The sequence below is a fragment of the Cervus canadensis genome, chromosome 2, assembly GCF_019320065.1.
Source record: "Cervus canadensis isolate Bull #8, Minnesota chromosome 2, ASM1932006v1, whole genome shotgun sequence".
Lineage (NCBI taxonomy): Eukaryota > Metazoa > Chordata > Mammalia > Artiodactyla > Cervidae > Cervus > Cervus canadensis.
Window position 1 is genome coordinate 14,343,111 of NC_057387.1, and position 19,784 is coordinate 14,362,894.

Here is a 19,784-nt window from a genome sequence, read left to right on the forward strand (position 1 = left end):
TATAGTATCATATTACTGCATGCTAAGAATATGTAATAATTTAATTATTCTTCAAAGGATTATATATTACTTTTTAACATATAGGTCTTAAATCAGTTGAAATTTACTCTTGTATAAGGTATGAGTTAGTGCTGTGTTTATTACCAGTTATTTATCAAGATTGCATATAATATGTAGTTTCTATAAGTTATATTCCCAATGGATTTTTGTAGTTTTTTAAATTAAAGTATTAAAAATATTTAGAACTGAATGAATACTGTGCTACATATGGAAACTTTGAGATGTATCAAAAGAGGTACCTAGAGGGATATTTATAGCCAGTAATGCTTATGTTATTTTCAAGAATGCTGAAGATTTATGAATGAAGATATTACTGAACAAAACTGGTATCTGATTGCCTTTATACAGTAAAGTCAAACTACTGACAGAGAGTTGTGGTAAAGGAAAGTGCAGCATTTATTATAGAGTGCCAGGCAAGAAGTTGAGGACAACTAGTGCTTAAAAAACCTGAACTCCCTGGTGGGTTTTAGGAGAACATTTTTAAAGACAAGGTGATGGAAGAGCATCCTAGGGATATGATCAGCTCATGCACAGATCTCTGAATGGTTGATGGTGAGGTAACAGGATGGTGTCACGGAGGTTACGTTATCAGTCCTTAGGAGCCAGGAGGTCTGTGGTGTTCAGGATCATCAAGTAGTTAATTTCTTTCATTTGATGGTCGTTTTACCATCTGTAAAACAACTTCAGGAAATGTGCATCAGATGCTATTTTCTACATAAGTTTAGAGAAAACTATATAAGGGAGGGGTCTGTCCTGGGAATGCCCCACAAGCTCTTGCTTGGTTACAGAGAGTCCAATTAAGAAATCAGAAAAATTAGAATAATTCCCAAAATGTGACAGAGATAAAACATATACATTAAATTAACAAAATAATACTAAGTTATAGTAGAGAGAATCCCTGAAGACCAACATTAGTAATACTAATGATAATTAATAAAATATATAAACTTCTGATAAGGTTGATCAATAAGAAAAAAAGGGAATAATAAAATTAGGAACTAAAAAGGAGTTAAACTATATGTGAGAGATTAAAATATGACTACTATAAGAACTTTATGCCTAGAAAATTACAAAACTCAGTTTTAGATATAGAATGGGTGAATGTATAGAAAGAGCATTGGTAATATTCCATGTTCTTTCCCAGTCATACACCACTTCCTTGCCAGTAGCTATAATCAGTCTTCTGATTTATACCTTTTTTTATACCATTTAAGTATTCAATGCTAGACAATACATTGATAGTTTAGTTTATCCTTCCTGAACTTCACTGAAATGGAATTACATAGAATATATGCTTTTGTGCCATTCCTTTTTTGCTTAACATATAAATGTAAAACCATCTCTGTTTTTGCATGTAGCTGTAGTTACCTCTTTTTTGTTGTTATGTGTTATCCATTGTTTGTGTATAATATAGGTTTTCTGTAAATTATTAAAATATAGGTGATCCATCAACTTCTGCTGCACAGCAGAGTGACTCAGTTATGCATATATGTGTGTGGGTATATTTATGTATATATTCTTTCTCGTTTTCTTTTCTGTATTGTTTTATCACAGGATATTGAATATAGTTCCCTGTGGTATACAGTAGGACCTTGTTATTAATCCATCCTATATATATTAGTTTGCAGTTGCTAATCCCAGACTCCCAATCCTTCCCTTTTCCATCCTTCCTCCCTCTTGGCAACCACAAATCTGTTCTCTATGCTGTGAATTTTTCTATTTCATAGATAGGTTCATCTGTGTCATATTTTAGAGTCCATGTATAAGTGATATCATATGGTATTTGTCTTTCTCTTTATGACTTACTTCATTGAGTATGATAATCTCTAGATCTATCCATGTTGCTGCAAAATGTAGAGTTTTCTGTTTCACTGTTGGGTTATTTTCAGCTTGGCACTATTATCCAAAACTATTACTCTTAACATTCCTCTAATGTTCACTGCTGGATAGGATACTAATTTCTCTAGGGTATATACCTAGGAGTGAAGTAAAACACCTGATTTGCCCTAAGACTTATCGATTTTAAGCTATGGTTTATTGAGCCAGGGGCATCTCTGGTTGCTCAGTGGTAAAGAATCTGCCTGCAAAGCAGGAGATGCAGGTAACTCAGTTTCAGTTCTTTGAGTTGAGAAGATCCACTGGAGAAGGAAATGGCAACCCACTCCAATATTCTTGACTGGGAAATCCCATGGACAGAGGAGCCTGGGGGGGCTATACCCGTGGGGTCACAAAGAGTCGGGACACAGCTTAGCGACTAAACAACAGTGTTGAACTAGCATATAACTGGGTATAGAACTAGGTAAGAGAAACAAGATCCACACATGCAAGCTTGTTCATATGACAGAGGTAACCCTACATATCAATAAAGAAAGAAAACAATATTCAATAAATGGTGCCCCCAAAGTTTTTATTTTTATTATTTATACTTTTTTATTGGAGTATAGTTGCTTGATAGTGTTGTGTGCTTCCAAATATTACATTGCATAAGAATGGGAATGAAATTGGATTCTGCCTTTTTTTTTTTTAAGTTAATTGTTTAATTTTGGCTGTTGCTGCACATGGGTTTTCTCTAGCTGCGATGAGTGGCAGCTACTCTTTAGTTGGAGTGTGAAGGCTTCTTATTCCATTGGCTTCTCTTGTTACAGAGCACAGGCTCTAGGGCGTGCAAGCTTCAGTAGTTGTAGTGTGTGGACTCAGTAGTTGCAGCATGTGGGCTCCAGACCTCGTGCTCAGTAGTTGTGCTGCATGGACTTAGGTTGTCCTGGTGCGTGTGGAATCTTCCTGGATCAGAGACTGAACCCGTGTCCCCTGCATTGGCAGGCAGATTGTCAACAGCTGGACCACCAGGGAAATCCTGGGTTTTGTCTTGATCCATGTATAAAAATCAGTTCCCAGTTGGTTAAATAAATACATAGCATAAAAAGTAAACCTTCTAATTTTAAAAGTTAATACAGAATGAGGAAAACTTCATGACCTTCTTTGTTTGAAAGGATTTTATAAACAAGATGTCAAAAGCAGTAAGCATACAGGTAAATACTTATAATACTGTATTATATTAAAATTAAGAATTTATCAGACATCATCCACGTTAACATATGAATACTTTCTACCAACTTGGAGAGGAAATTTATAACACAATTTATAAGTTTTGGTATCCAGAATAAGTAACCAAAAGAATGTTTCAAATCAACCCAGTATAATCTAGCAATTACCTTTTAAATAACTTAGAAAAACTCTTGCCCAGCTATCACCAGAAAGCATTTTTTGTAAAGGTGTAGCAAGATTTATTATAATATATAGAAACTGGAAATATCCCAGGTTAACAGGAAAAGGAGTAAGTATATAGTAGTTTTTCATGCAATGGACTATGATATGGTAATAAAAATTAATGAATTATAACTGAAATGTAATGATAATAAATGATCTTAGAAACAAGAGTTTAAGTGAAACAAGACCCTAAAAATTATATACTAACTGATACTGTTTTTATAAAGCATAAAAACCCATGAAAAATAAACAACATATTGTGTTACTGTAGATAAATATATCATAAAACCTTTTTTTATTTTATTTTATTTTTATTTTTTGGCTATGCCATGCAGCTTATGTGATCTTAGTTTCCCCATCAAGGATTAAACCTTGACCAGACCAAGGGAGCCTCAGTGCCAAGTCATAACCACTGGACTGCTAGGGAATTCCCATAAAGCCATATTTTCAAATACCTTACCTGTCTTCTTTCTCTTTTCTTTCCTGAAGAATTCAATCTTAAGGCCATTAAGTAAGTATCCATCTGGGATGTGGAAACCATGATGATCCTGAGCTGGATGTTGGAGCCTTAATGATGTGAAGACGGGTTATGGGATGAGGGAAAGAGAAAATCATCCCAACCTAAGTTGTCAAAGCCCTCGTGGGATGAGAAGGACACTCATTTGTAATGAGAGTGCCCAGTATAGGGTATTATGGACCAGTTAGGTTAGATGTCCATCCTAGAACTCCTTAATAAGAATTTTAAAAATTCTATTTGTATTTTCATTTCCATCATAAGCCCCCAAGGTGATTCTGATATATTTGGTCTATAGATAGAACTTGGGAAAACATGGCACTTGAAGAATTTATCTATGTAGAATATATATAGACACATGTAAGCAGGAAAGCAGATAACATTTTTGAATGAAGAAAGAAGAAGCATAAGGTAAGATGAAAGAAGTAAAAATGAATCTGTCTGATAAAGAGAATCAGTTCAGTTCAGTTCAGTCGCTCAGTCGTGTCCGACTCTTTGTGACCCCATAAACCGCAGCATGCCAGGCCTCCCTGTCCATCACCAACTCCTGGAGTCCACCCAAACCCATGTTCATTGTGTCGGTGATGCCATCCAACCATCTCATCCTCTGTTGTCCCCTTCTTCTCCTGCCCTCAATCTTTCCCAGCATCAGGGTCTTTTCAAATCAGTCAACTCTCTGCATCAGGTGGCCGAAGTATTGGAATATAAGGAGAATAGGAAAACATAAACAATAAAATATGAAATCTGTCCATCTGTCTCATGACCAAGTGAGATTTCTCCCAGGTATATAAAACTTGTTTGACATTCAAAAATCAATTAATGTGATTCATTACATTAATGAGTAAAGAAGAAACATCACATGGTCATATCAGTAAACGCAGAAAATTTTTCTATAAAAATCTAACATGTTCATGATTATAACCTAGAAATCTAGGAATAAAAAGAAACTACCTCAACCTAATAAAAGCTGTATGTAAAAAACCCAAAGCTGACAACCTCAGTGGTAAAAGACACAGCTTTTCCATTGTTATTAATAACTAGGAAAAGAAGTGAAGTGAAAGTTGCTCAGTCGTGTCCGACTCTTTGCGACTGCATGGACTATACAGTCCATGGAATTCTCCAGGCCGGAATAGTGGAGTAGGTAGCCTTTCCCTTCTCCAGGGGATCTTTGCAACCCAGGGATCAAACCCAGGTCTCCTGCATTGCAGGCAGCTTCTTTACCAGCTGAGCCACAAGGGAAGCCCAAGAATACTGGAGTGGGTAGCCTATCCCTTCTCCAGCAAATCTTCTCAACTCAGGAATGGAACTGGGGTCTCCTGCATTGCAAGTGGATTCTTTACCGACTGAGCTATGTGGGAAGCCCCCAAAGAAAGGAGGCCCACTTCAATTCGACATTGTGTTGAAATTCCTAACCAGAGCAGTTAGGCAAGAAAAAGAAAAGTCAGCCTGTGTTTGGGGGTTGAAAGACTTAAGATATCAGTGCTACCCAAAATGATCTACAGATTCATTGCAGTCTCTGTCAAAATCCCAATGATGTTTTGTGTGAAATAGAAAAATCCATCCTAAAATTCATGAGGAATCTCAAGGGAGTCCAAATAGCCAAAACAATCTTAAAGAAAAGAACAGTGTTGGAGGACTCATAAATGTTTTTCTTTTATTGTCCATTTTCATCATCTAGGACCTTACACTCTGATGTTATATTTAAGTGATGAGAGCAGACATTTGTCCTACCCTTTATATTGTGGAAACTGTATTCAGCCTTGCACTATTAAGTGAGTGGCAAAAAGGAAATCTAGAAAATTCCCTGATGTGTCATTGTTTTGGTCCCAAGGGGCCCAGCCAGTCTGTATGCTTATGTTTATTTTATAAATATAATTTCCAAGGATTTTAGTTTTGCTTAATGGGAGGATAGGTAGAAGTGTCTATTTCATCCTTGTCTCGTTCTGTATTCACCTTAATTTTTAAAGGTGTTTTGATTGATTTAAAATTCTCTTTTGACAGGCCCCACCCTTCCCCTCCTTTTAGCAATTATAGATGTTTTTTCATTGCCTTCTAGCTTGCATCATTTGAGACATGAAATCTGCATTCATTCTTATTTTTGTCCTCCTGTATATAGATTGTGCATTTTTTCTCTTACTCCTTTTATTTTCTTTGTCAATATTTTCCAACAAGTTTATTATGATATGGCATACTTGTTTTAGCTTATATTGCTTATGGTTTGTTTAACTTCTTGGAACTTTGGGCTCTTTTTATCAAATTTAGAATATTTTGGTCATTGCTTTTTTATTTTTTCATTTTGAATTTTTTAGTATTATAAATGTCACATTATTGTGTGTCTGTTTTTGCTCTTTTTTATAGGTTTGATTTTATTTTGGTAGTCAGTTAAATTACTTGTGGATAGGTTTGGATTCTTTTGAAGATAATTTTTAAGCTTTATTAGGACTGGCTTTTACTCCAGAGATAGTTGTCATATAAAGATGGATAATGTTACCTTCTGGGATCTCTATTGAATGCCCACAGTGTTGGGCAGTGTCTTTCACTCTCCCTAGTGGGTTCTGAGTATCTGTCACCATGTGTGAGCTCTGGAAATTGTTTGGGTTGTAATGCTCTGGTGGTTCTTTGTCCAGCCTTATGGAATTTCACCTTGCACATATACAAACCTAGTACTGATAGATAGTGTACTAAAGAAGACCCTCACACAGATTTCTAAAGTTGTTTTTCTCCTTTACTCTCTTCACTCCAGTACTCTGCCTCATGAATTCTAACTATCTCAACCCCTCCATAGTCTGATCTCTCTTTTCAGCTCATTAAATTGGCCATTCTCTGCTTTGGGTCTACTCTCTCCACCTCAGTTGTTCTTATAAAGGCAGATTATCTCTTTCTATTTTTTTTTTTTTCCAATTTTCTCAGTAATCACAGTGCTGCAGTACAATGTCTGATAATTGTTTCATAAACTTTCTCCAGGTTTATAGTAGTTTGCTGTGTTTCCATTAGTTTCTATCAGGAGGACAAATCTGGTATCTGTTACTCCACCATGACCAGATGAGAAAGTCCCCATCTCTCTCTCTTTTTTTTTAATTGCTGTGATGTTTTTTTAAATAGATAATCATTTGTAGGGGGGAAAAAAATTCACCATAAAATTATCTTTAAACTTCTCTTTCTAGCTTTACTGAAGCAGCAGTTGAGATTCCCAGTCCTCCTGAAACCCCAGCCAAACCTCCCGAACCTGAAAGTACCTTGCAGCCTGTGCTTTCTCTCATCCCAAGAGAGAAGAAGGCCCCACGTCCCCCAAAGAAGAAGTATCAGAAAGCAGGGCTGTATTCTGATGTTTACAAAACTACAGAGTAAGTAGTGGTACCTGTCAGTCGACATCCTTTGAAGACCTGTTATTCTTCCATGTTTTAAATAATACTTTGAATATCAAGGGAAAAAAAAAACCCAATACAAATGTAATATACACAAATACAAATCTCATCACAAGTACCTCAGTGTTCACTGTACTCATGATATGTTTTGGGGGGCTAATTATTTTCCCTGATCTTTTATCTTCTCTCTGCCTTTCTAGATTATATTTCTATAGTTTGGATTCTAATGGTGCCTTTTTTGTTAACTGAAAATAAGAAAGAGAGCATGTATCTAAAAATAATCTTGATGATTTTTTACACTCATTCCTCATTTGATTCCTCACTTGTTAAATGCTTTCTGTGTTCCAAACTATTTGCCAGAGGAGTAAAATACTCCTTACTTTTAAGAATTTCATATTCCCTTGGGAAAGTACAGCTTAATAAGTCCTCTGATTGAGAATTTTTAAAAACCCAAAGAGCTATCAACTAACTATATCATTGAGTAAGAAGTGGTTCACAGGGGTATAGATAGCAGAGTTTGGTTTTGGAGGTTCAACAGTAGTCTGCAAGATGGAATAGGGCATTCCAGTTAGATAGAATATCATGTACCAAGGCACATACTAGGATTCAGAAATTTTTCATATATTAGAACAACTCAGAAGTTCACTTTTTCTGAAATGTAGTGGTGTGGAAAGTAAGCATTGTGAGATAGGGACCACAAAACCATGGACTTTACTGACTCAAGATATTTATCCCACTGAGCTATATGGAATTTAAAATGCTGTTTTTTAAAAAAGGAAGTGAAAAGTGCAACTTTGTGTTTTAAGATAACTCTGGCTACAGAGTGGAAAAATGAATGAGGGAGTTACTAATGGCAGAAATTGACAGTAATTGTCAAAGGTCATGAAGTCTGAATTTAGTCAAGAAAGGAATGAAACTGAAAGAGGAACGGTTATGTTTTAGACATACATCTGACTTGATGTTGTTAAAGTGATCAACATGTAAACTACAGCGCTTTATTTTGCATTGAAATGACCTTTCATTAATTTGTCATCAAGATAGATATCACATAAACTCTTTGAGTCCATTTCTGCTGCTTGTGTTGTGAAAATGTTTTATTAGTTAAGCTTAGTTTTAGCAGCCAATGATAGGAAATCCTCATAATCAATCAAGACTTTTTAAAGATAAACATTTCTTTTCCTTTAGTTTATAAGAAGTTGTGAAGTACACAGTTCAGAGTTAACATGCTATCTTCACAGTATCTTCAGGGACCTAGACTCCTTTTATTCTGTTCTTCCATTTCAGCACGAAGCTTGCGTTCCTATGGTTACATTTTGTTCCAGGATAACTATCATAAAGTCTTCATTGAAGAAAGTATAAAAGAGGAAAGGGAGTAAAAAACATGTACCTTCTTTGTAAGGAAGCATTGTGAACTGAATGTGTCTGCCTCAAATTTCATATATTGAATCCCTAATCCCTAGTGTGGGGATATTTGGAGATGGGGGCTTTGGGAAGTAATCAGATCATGTGGTGGAGCCCTCCTGAATGAGATTTAACACCCTTATAAAGAGAACATTGAGAGAGATGATTTCTTTCTCTACCATGTGAGAGTACAACAAGAAAGCAGTATCTGCAAGCCACAGAAGAAGGCCCTCACTTAGAACTGAACCCTGATCTTGGACTTCCCATCCTCCAGAACAGTGGAGATAACATTTTGTTATTTAGACCAGCAAATCTATTGGTAATTCGATATAGCAGCTAATCTAAGAAAGGAAACTTCAAAACCTTATAGTTACTGACCAAAATATAGACATGTAACCACACTTCAGCCGCAGGGAAGGCCAAGAAGTAATGGTCATTGTTTCAGATGACAGTGCAGAAAAAAAATTAGCGTTCTGTCCTTACAAATAAGAAAATGAAAATATATTTTGGGAAGATTTTACACAGTTATGGCTTTAAAGCAGTGTTTTTGCTGAACAGAAAAGCAGATATGTGTGAAATTTTTTGCTAAAATTTAAGTTGTACTTTTTTACTAATGTGCTTTTCCTGGATTAAATTCTGAAAAATGGGAGATTAATAATAAAATCAGTCTATGCCTCAAAAGACCAGTATCATCAACTACATCAGTGTTTTAAAATGTCTCTAGTCAGGCAAAAGTTTCTCACTCTGGAAAGGACCTTGTTTATGTTAGAACTAGTTCTTCACCTCATAGAAATAAATAGTAAGAAAATGGTTTATTTTGGATTTTTTTTTAAAACATTGATCCAATAATACATGTGTGCATTCTTAAAAGCTACAAAGCCAGTATATTCTTGTAGGCTGGCTGTTTTTTATTGGTAGCAGTTAGGATGTAGGTTATTTGTTTTGAAAAAAATAAACAATTATTTAGAACAGTTTTAGGTTCACAACAGAATTGTTGGAAAGTACAGAGATATTGCATTTATCCCCTATCCTTATGCATGCACAGCATCCCCACAATGGACATCCTACACCACAGTGGTACCTTTATGACATGACAGTCAATGAACTTCTATTGACACAGTATCACTCAAAGTTTGTAGTAGACATTTGGGTTCACTTTTGATGTTGTACATTCTATGGTTTTGGTAAAGTATAATGACAGGTATGTACCATTGTAGTAGCACAGAATGGTTTTGCTGCCCTAAAAGTCCTCCATGCTTGAGAAATTTGGTTTTTTTGGTCACAGAATGAGACAAGACATTTCCAAGTTTATTCTTTTTTGTATAAATCATTATTGGTTTTAAAAAGTTGTGAGGGGAGAGTGTGAGTCAATTAGAATTGAATCAAGATAAGACCACACTATCAGTATGGAAGATGAATTACATGAGGAAATATTAGAAGGAAGAAGACTATTAGGATGTAAGAAGACTATTAGGAAGCAGGTTACACTCTGTGGTTTTCCAAGATAGATCTGATGTGATAGCAGTGGCTAGATGTTGGAAAAGGTGGACTCTTGAAATTTTTTGACATTAAAATTGAAATGAATTAAACACTGGTTGGTTGGTAGGGAGTAAAGGACTGGGCTAGAGTCAGTGATAATCCCAATGTTTTGTTTTGTATTCCTGGGTGTGTGATGATGTTATTAATATTACTGGATGAAAGTGGTATGGCCAGTATTCCTTGGATTAAGTGAGCCTCTGTTACCATGAACATGACTATGTACATGTACATATATAGGCACCAAAAAATGTCTTTGCTTAAAGCTAGTCAAATTATTTTATAGTCCCTGAGGTTAGAAGTCTGAATTGAATCTCTCTAGGCTAAAGTCAAGGTGTTAGCACAGCTGTGTTCATTTTAGTGGCTCTAGGGTAGAATTCTTTCTCTTCCCTTTCCAGAATCAAGAGGCTACTCGAATTCCTCAGCTTGGGGCCACTTCTGTCTTCAGAACCAGCAACAGTGACATTGAGATCATTGAGGTTCAGTCCTCACATTGAATCACTTCAGCCTTGGTTCTGTTTTCACTTTTTTTTTTCCCCCCACTGACTCTACCTCATTTATATTCCTCTTCCATTTATAAGAGCTCTTGTGATTAAGTTGGGCCTACCCAGATAATCCAGAATAATCTCCCTATCTTAAAGTCAACAGATTAGAAACCTTAATTACATCTACATATTCCCAGCTTCTGGGAATTTTTATTTGAGGAGAAGCTTGTATATTTTTGTGCCTGCTATACACTTCTAGCTTATAGGATTTGGAATGGGTTACGGGGTTTTCACTTCTTATTTTTTATATGTCTTTTATATATCTTGTAGTTGTAAAAATGCTGTATTACTTTTGGAATTTAAGTTTTATCTAATAGGGATTTTAAAGAATATGAAATACCAGATATACTTCAGGTGAATTGGAGAGTGAACTTTGGAGCGTACATTATGGTAAAATAGCATAATGTCAAACATTAACACTACTTTGAAAGGGAGCTTTTGGTTCTTTTGTTGGGGGAGGATTCTGCTTTTAGTTCAATCACTGTCACGTAATGTTTTGGGCAGACTGCTTAGTTTCCCTGGGAATGGTAAAAATGAAACTTGATATATAAAGTGAAGCTATTGAACTACATAGTTCATATCTTAAGACTATCCTGACTCAAAAATTGTGACTTCTATGTTTTATAAAAATAAAACATATGCCTTCATATGCTTTCTTTGATTTATAGGCTCCTTTTGAGTACTAAATCTGTTATAGGATATAGGATAACTATAACTTTCAGGCTTACAGAACATTGCATGGGAATTAATATATATGTAAAACATAGATGTATTTATTAAATATTAAGACTATAATAAAAAAGACTATAATATTTATATTATGTGTATAATACATAATGTTTACACTTAGCTGTCATTTCCTCAAAATAATATGTATCTTTGGAAATAAAATGAAAGCATGGTACCATTTTATATATGATATATTATTTAAGTTTTTAGAATGCTTTCATATTAAATCTGTGGGAAACAGTAAAGTAGATGGTTACTATCTACTGTTTAAGAAACTGACACAGAAAAGTTAAAGAACTCAAGTTTACAGAATTTATCATCAAAATAATTATTGGGATCTTTAATGCCTAGAGGTTCCACCACTCTTATTTCACCAGTAAATCATGCTGCTTTTCAGAAAATGAGGTTCAAGGAGTCCTGGATTAAAGTTTCTTGTTACAGATAATCTCATGGTTACGGTTGGATTAAATACCAGAATATGATTCATTTTCCCCTGAAATTCTTTAGGAACATTCTAGGTCTAAATTCAGCTTAAATAGGAGTACAGACTGGATGAATGCACACCTCACGCCATTCCTATTTAGTATCAATAGAAAGGCGTGCCTGCGTGCTTAGTTGTGTCTGACTTTTTTACTGCCTCATGGATTGTGGCCCACCAGGCTCCTCTGTCCATGGAATTTTCCAAGTAGCAGTGCTGGAGTGGGTTGACATTTCCTCCTCCAGGGGATCTTCCCAACCCAGGCATCAAACCTGTGGCTCCTGCATTGGCAGGCAAATACCCACTGAGACACCTGGGAAGCCGTGGAGTAGCAATAGTTTTGAATTTTTATTGTTAATTAATAAACTTTTTTTAGATCAGTTTTATGCAAAATAGAGCAGAGAGTACAAAGATTCCCATATATCGCTTGCCCCCATCCACACTCAGCTTCCCTCATTTCAGCTAGACCTAATCCTTCATTTGACAGATGAGAAAACTGAAGCTAATAAAAGGCTAAATGATTTGCTGGAGTCCCCCAGATCATTTTTAACAAAACAAGGTAAAAATTTCAGTATATCTGATTTTATCTTAATCACTAAGAAAGCAAAAATAATGGGTGTTTGTTTGTTGAGGTATAATTGAACCACAAAATTGTATTGGCTTCAGCTATACAACATGATTAGGTATTTGTGAACCTGCAAAATAATCACATAAGTGTTGTTAAATGTCTGTCACCATTGTTGTGTCTGACTCTTTGACCCCATGGACTGTAGCACGCCAGGCTTCCCCGTCCATCACCAACTCCCAGAGCTTGGTCAGACTCATGTCCATCAAGTTGGTGATGCCATCCAACCTCTCATCCTCTGTCGTTCCCTTCTCCTCTTGCCTTCAGTCTTTCCCAGCATCAGGGTCTTTTCTGTGAGTCAGTTCTTCACATCAGGTAGCCAAAGTATTGGATCTTCAGCTTCAGCAACTGTCCTTCCAATGAATATTCAGGATTGATTTATTTTAGGGTTGACTGGTTTAATATCCTTGCAGACTGAATAATAGTCCATTATTTATTTGTGTGTGTGTATATATATATATCTCTCACATTCATCTCTCAGGAGACATTTAGGTTGTTTCCTTATCTTGGCTGTTCTAAATAACATTGTAGTGAACATGAAAGTACAGGTGATCTTTTCAAGATAGTTTTTTTTGCTTGCTTCGGATTAATACCCAGAAGTAGAATTGTTAGGTCATTGGTAGTTCTAGAATTAATTTTTTGAAGAACATCCTTACTGCTTTCCATAGTGGCTGTGCCAGTTTACATTCCTACCAGCAGTGCGCAAGGATTCCCTTTTCTTTGTCTTTTTGATAATAACCATCCTGACAGTTTGAAGGTGATAGCTCATTATTGTTTTGATTCGCATTTCCCAGCTAGTGAATATACTTTAATGTACCTATTGGTCTTCTGTATGTCTTCTTTGGAAAAATGTCTATTCAGATCATCTGCCCATTTTTAAATAAGATTGTTTATTTGTTTTTGCTCTTGAGTTGTGAGTCCTTTATAAACTTTGTGTACTAACCCCTTATCAGATATAATTTGCAAATATTTCCTACCGTTAAATAGCGTGGCTTTTAGTCTAGCTTGCGGCTTCCTGTGCTGTGCAGAAGCTTTTTAGTTTATCTTGGCTTTTGAAGACGCCTTTGCTTCGGGTATCAAAGCGAAAAAAAAATCATAATCAGGAAATGTTCCAAGTGAAAGTTTTTAAAACAAAAGTAGCTTCATGTTTTAGATTTTTAATTAACTGTATTGTGGTTAAGTATACATGTCATAAAATTTACTATTTTAATCATTTTAAGTGCACCATTCACTACCATTAAGTGCATTATCTTGTTATGCAAACATCACCACTGTCTACCTGCAGAACTTTTTTATCATCTCAAACTGAATTGTTTTATTTCTAAAATATGAATACTAGTATGGTTTCCCAGATGGCTCAGTGGTAAAGAATCCGCCTGCCAGTGCAGGAGCCACAGGAGCACTCCGTCCAAAAGATTCTGTGGAGTACTTAAGTGTGATGATATATGCAAAATGACTGGTATACAGTAGACACTCAAGAGTAAATCTTAGCTGTTTCTTCTGCATCTCACTCTTCCAAACAGTTGTTTCATATCTCCTAGAGGATGTTTTCTATCCTCTTTTTTTTAAGTAAACAATTTTACTGAGATATAATTCACGTATACAGTTAGCCTATTTCAATGGTACAAGTCATCAGTTTTTGGTATATTACATTATTAATTTTTTTAAATCTGAAATACTTACAAAACGTGTCATTTTAGCCATTCTTAAGGTTATATTTCAGTGGCATTCATTCACGGTGTTGTGTAACATAACCACTATTTTCAAAATTTTTTCATTACCCTAAATAGAAACTCTTTAATAGTTAAACAAAAACTTCCACTCCTACTAAAACTCTCCTCAGCCCATCATAATGTCTCATGTACTTTCAGTCTCTATAATTTGCCTCATCTGGATGGCCCATGTTAGTGGAAACATACACAATATTTGTGCTTTTGGGTCTGGGTTATTTTATTTAACATAATGTCTCTAACTTTCATTTATGTCATAGCATATATCAGAACTTCATTCCTTTTTATGGCTGAGTAATAATACTCCATTATACATACATACCACATTTTGTTTATTCATCTGTTGGTGAACACTTTGGTTATTTCTATCTTTTGGCTGTCGTGAACAATGTTGCAGTGAACACTGGCATACGTTTATCTGTTCAGATTCCTGTTTTCAGTCCTTCATGTATAAACTTAGGGGTAAAATTGCTAGATCATATGGTGATTTTATATTTAGCTTTTTAAAGAACCACCAAACTTTTCCACAGTGGCTGTATTGCACCATTGAGTGTTCATCATACAGTTAATTTACTGATTTGCAATCTTTCTACTCTGTTAATTTGTTTTCACATATAAATTTTCCTCTTAGCACTGCTTTTTCTGCACCACATAAGTTTTGTTTTGTCCTGTTTTTGTTTTCATTCATTTCAAAGTGTTTTCCAATTTCCCTTTTGATTTTTTTATTTGATCCAGTGCTTACAAGTGTGTTGTTTAGTTTCTCATGTAAGTGAATTTTTCAGTTTTATTTCATACTAGTTTCATTCCTTTGTGATCAGAAAAGATATTCTGTATGGTTTTAATAATTTTTGATTTATTGAGTTCTTTTGTAACCTAACATGGTCTTCCTGAAGAATCTTCAGTGTGCACTTGAGAAAACTATGTAATCTTTTGTTGTTAGGTGGAATGTTGTTTCTGTTTCCGTTAGATCCTGTTGGTTTATAATGTTGTTCTAATATTTATTGGTCTTATATGTGGTTGTTCTAATATTTATTGAAATTGATAAGTTGAAATTTGCCAACTGTTATTGTACAGGTGTCCATTTCTCTCAAATTCTGTCCATGTTTCCTTCATATATTTTGGATCCTCTGGTGTTTGGTGGATTTTTTTAATATATAATTGTTATAGCTTCATGGTGAATGGGCTCTCTTGTCAATATTTAATGTTCTTCATTGTCCTTGGTAACGTTTTTTTACTTCTCTTTTATTTTTTGTTCCTATCTTTGGATCTAAAGTGAATCTCTTATATATAGCATGTATGTAGTTGGATCATGCTTTCTATTCATTTTGTTCCTCTGTACCTTTGATTGGAAAGTCTCATCTATTTACATTTAAAGTAGTTACTAATAAAGAAAGATTTATGCTTGTCATTTTATTTGTTTTCCATATGTCTTACAGCTTTTTGTCCCTCATTTCCTCCATTACTGCCTTCTTTTGTACTTAGCTGATCTTGTAGTTACCTGTTTGACTCCCTTCTCAGTCTGTTTTGTGTATATTCTGTAGCTGTTTTGGGCTTCCCTGGTGGCTCAGATGGTAAAGAATCTGCCTGTAATGCAGGTAACCCAGGTTCAGTCCCTGAGTTGACAAGACCCCCTGGAGAAGGGAATGGCAACCGACGCCAGTATTCTTGCCTGGAGAATTCCATGGACAGAGGAGCCTGGTGAGTCCATGAGGTCTCAAAGAGTCGTACACGACTGAGCGACTAACACTTCACTTATCGCTATTTTGTCTTGGTTACCATGGAGATTACATATAACTTCCTAAAGATATAAATTTGTAATTTGAATTGATACCAACTTAACTTCAGTCACATGCAAAAATTCTATTCCTATAAAAAGCTCTATGCCTCATTTTATATTATTGACATTACAGATTACATCTTTATTCATTTTGTACCCTAAAACACATATATAATTATTTTTTATGGATTTATCTTTTAAATCCTATTTTCTATACTCTCTTTCTCTGCAGTCACCCATCATGATTAAACTATAAGAAGAGCCTCTAGCTTCTTTTGTCCTAGGAAAAATCTTTTTTTTTTTTTTTTTGCACCACGACATGTGGTATCTTAGTTTCCCCACCAGGGATTGAACTTGTGCCCCTGCATTGGAAGTGCAGAGTCTTAACCACTGCACCATCAGGGACGTCCTCAGAGTCTTTTTTTTTTCCTTTGGCTGCACTGGGTCTTCGTTGCTGCGTGTGGACTTTCTCTAGTCAGGGGCTACTCTTGGTTGCAGTGCTCAGGCTCTGCTGCAGAGCATGGCTCTGGAGCACACAGGCTGCTGTGGAGCGCACAGTAGTTTTGCACACAGTACAGTCTGGAGCACACAGCAGTGGCGCACAGGCTGCATTGCTCCCTGGGACATGGGGTCTTTCCAGAGCAGGAATTGAACTCATGTCTCCTGCATTGGCAGGCAGTTTCTTAACCACTGTACCACCAGAGAAGACCCCCAAAAGTCATTTTATGATGAGAATACTAATAATAAATAAAGATTGCATTAACAGAGCTGATAAAGAACTCTCCACATGTGATTTAGCTCCTAATGTAGGGTAAAACATACCAGATCATCACTGTTTAGTCTCAGGAATTATCATGATTTATGAAAGTTCAGTCTGCCACTTAGAAATGGAGAAGCATTGGAATGGAGTCCATAACCACATTTATATCCTGTCCTGTTTTTTATAGAAGCTTGCATGTGTTTACGTGCTCAGTCGTGTCCCAACTCTTTGCAATCCCATGGACTGAAGCCATCAGGCTCCTCTGTCCATGGAATTTCCTAGGCAAGAATACTGGAGTTGGTTGCCATTTCCTCCTCTAGGGGTTCTTCCCACCCCAGGGATTGACCTCGAATCTCCTGTATATCTTGCATTGGCAGATGGATTCTTTACCTCTTGAGCCACCTCGTTATGTGCAAATATGTTTGTTTCTGGCATTGAATAGGCAACAGCTGTTGTTCTAGCTCCCTCTAGTGATAATACATTCCTGATGGACTTCTAATAACATGATTTACTATACTCTAATAAAAACTAAGATTTAAGATACTTCAAAAATTATATCCCATTCATACAATGGAATATTATGTAGCCTTAAAAAAAGAAGGAATTTTGACACCTCCTACAATATGGATGAATTTTAAAAGTATTCTTTCAGGTGAAGAGCCAGTCACATTTGACTACTCTAGGTACCTGTCTTTCCACTTACGACAGGTACCTAGACTAGTCAAATGCATGGAAACAGAATGGAGAATGGTGGTTACCAGGGGCTGGTGGCAGGTAGTGTTCAGTGGGTACATAGATTCAGTCTTACAAGATGGAGTGTTCTCTCGATAGATAACAGTGATGGTTGTATAAAGTATAACTGTGAATGTACTTAATACCACTGAGCTATACACTTAAGATTTGTTAAAATGGGAAATTTTACGTTATATGTATTTTACCAGGAAAACTTTGCAGGAAATCCATTACCTCAACTTGTGAGATATTCCTCCAATCTGTTCTTTAGACTGGAAAATTATTTAGCCTTCCCTTAGGAAATGTGTGTCTCAAGCTCTAAATGCCATCAGAATTCATGGAAGAGATAGGAAAACACAATTTTGTGATGAAAGTTGGAAATTAACATGTCTTAAAGTGTAGAAATTACAAAGTACATCATCATTGCTATAGCAATGATAGTATTGTAAACTAGAAATTTGGAAAGTGAAGTAATACTTTTTAAAAATACTTAATACACATGTAGTTATTTCTTTCTTTGTAAAAACACAATATTAGCATTTTCCAACCTGAGCATATCTTAGAAATTACCTAATTAACCTCCCTTAAGACCTCGATCAGTAAATCTTGCATGCAGTGATACTATCTTCCCAGGTTAATCTGTTGGGGTTTTCTTTTCCCCCTCACAATGGTTTTTGTTTGTTTTGAAAATACTCAAATCTCTGGCAAAACTAACACCTGTATACCTTACCCAAATTTATCGACATTTTGCCACATTTGCTTTATGTCTGTCTATACACACATACACATTTTTGCAGAGGAAAAAATTTTTGTCCCTTGAAAATTTTGAAAGTAAGTTGCAGACATTCAGCCCTCTGCATTTTAGCAATTAACCCCTTCAACTAGGATACTTTCCTAACTGATCACAATACCATTATCATATCTTAGAAAATAAACAATATATCAGTAATATCATTAATATACAAACCACATTTATATTTTCCCAGTTGTCCTAAAAGTCTTTTATTTCAGTTTATTCTGTTTTCTTTTAATCTAGAATCCAAACAGTTAACATTTGTTACATGAGATTGGCTATGTCTATTATTTTATTCTAGAATGTTCCCCACCTTTTGTTTTTTATGTAGTTGATGCTTTTTGAGGAACTTAAGCTTATTTTATAGAATGTGCTACATTCCGCAATTTTTAAATTATTTCTTCATAATTAGATTTAGGTTAAATCTTGATGTGAATATTACATATGTGACATTTTTAGTGATGCCATATTGGATCATTTGGTTAAGGTGGTATCCACCAGATCTCTCCAACATAAAGATACATTTTTATTATTGTAAATTAGTAAGTAAACCATGGGTGATATTTAAAGCTGTGACTTGTTCTCTAGCAGTCTTTTTTTTTTTTTTTTAAATCTAATATTTTAGCATCCGTTATGATCATTGCCTAAACTGCTGAGTACATTTTTAGTTGCTACCTGGTAATTTTCTAACTCTGTCATTTCTTCAGCACATACTAGCTGGTACTTTTCTCTGAACATGAGCTTTGGCTTTTCCTCCTCTTGCACTCTCTCTGTTCTTCTTCTCTTTTGAATATCATATGGACTCATAAAATTTTTAATATATTAATATCATAATCTATTGCCATCATTTTGTGGAGAAATGCTCGAATTTCCCATATTTTTTCACAGGAGACACTTTGGCTGGATCTTGTTTCTTTTAAACCTAACCTTATTCATCTTTGCGCATTTCCCTACTTTCTGTGACAGAAAGGTATCATTCACCCAGGTCCTTTTGTTTGCTTTGGTTGTTTGTTTTTTACTTCTTTGCTGCTGTTTTTTCAGATTTACCTTGTACTTTCCTTGCCTCAGACTCTGCATCAATTATTTGACTCAAGATATTCTGGTTTCTTTTAATTAGAATTATTATTTGGAAATCAAAATCTGGGTACTTGACATGTTGTTTGCTGCTAGGTTGTCATTGTTATTGAGGTGCAGATGCTTTTAGGCTTGTTCGGAACCACCAAATAAGTATATATTATGTACACATATACATGTATTAATTTTTTATTACTGTGTAACAAATTGCTACAATCTTAGCAGCTCAGAACATTACCCATTTATTAACTCACAGATTCCCTGGAATTTCAGGAGTCTAGACATTTCTGCTCTGTCTTAAAAAGGGAATCAAGATAGCAACCAAATCTTTGATCTCATCTGAGACTTGAGATTCTTACCCAGGCTCTCTTTTATTTTATTGGAGTTGTGGAATTCAG

General features: G+C 35.4%; 1 protein-coding gene across 6 annotated transcripts in view; it reads left to right on the forward strand.

Moving 5' to 3' along the window:
• Positions 1-19,784, forward strand: part of ASH1L (ASH1 like histone lysine methyltransferase) — a 201,023-nt gene that overhangs the window by 99,947 nt on the left and 81,292 nt on the right. For 5 of the 6 annotated variants that reach the window (XM_043454370.1, XM_043454369.1, XM_043454361.1 and 2 more), the window contains one exon: positions 7,006-7,185. The exons of the other annotated variant lie outside the window; for it this stretch is intronic. In XM_043454370.1, the coding sequence (XP_043310305.1) occupies positions 7,006-7,185 (180 nt within the window). The remainder of the gene's footprint in view (positions 1-7,005; positions 7,186-19,784) is intronic. 6 annotated transcript variants of the gene reach the window in all.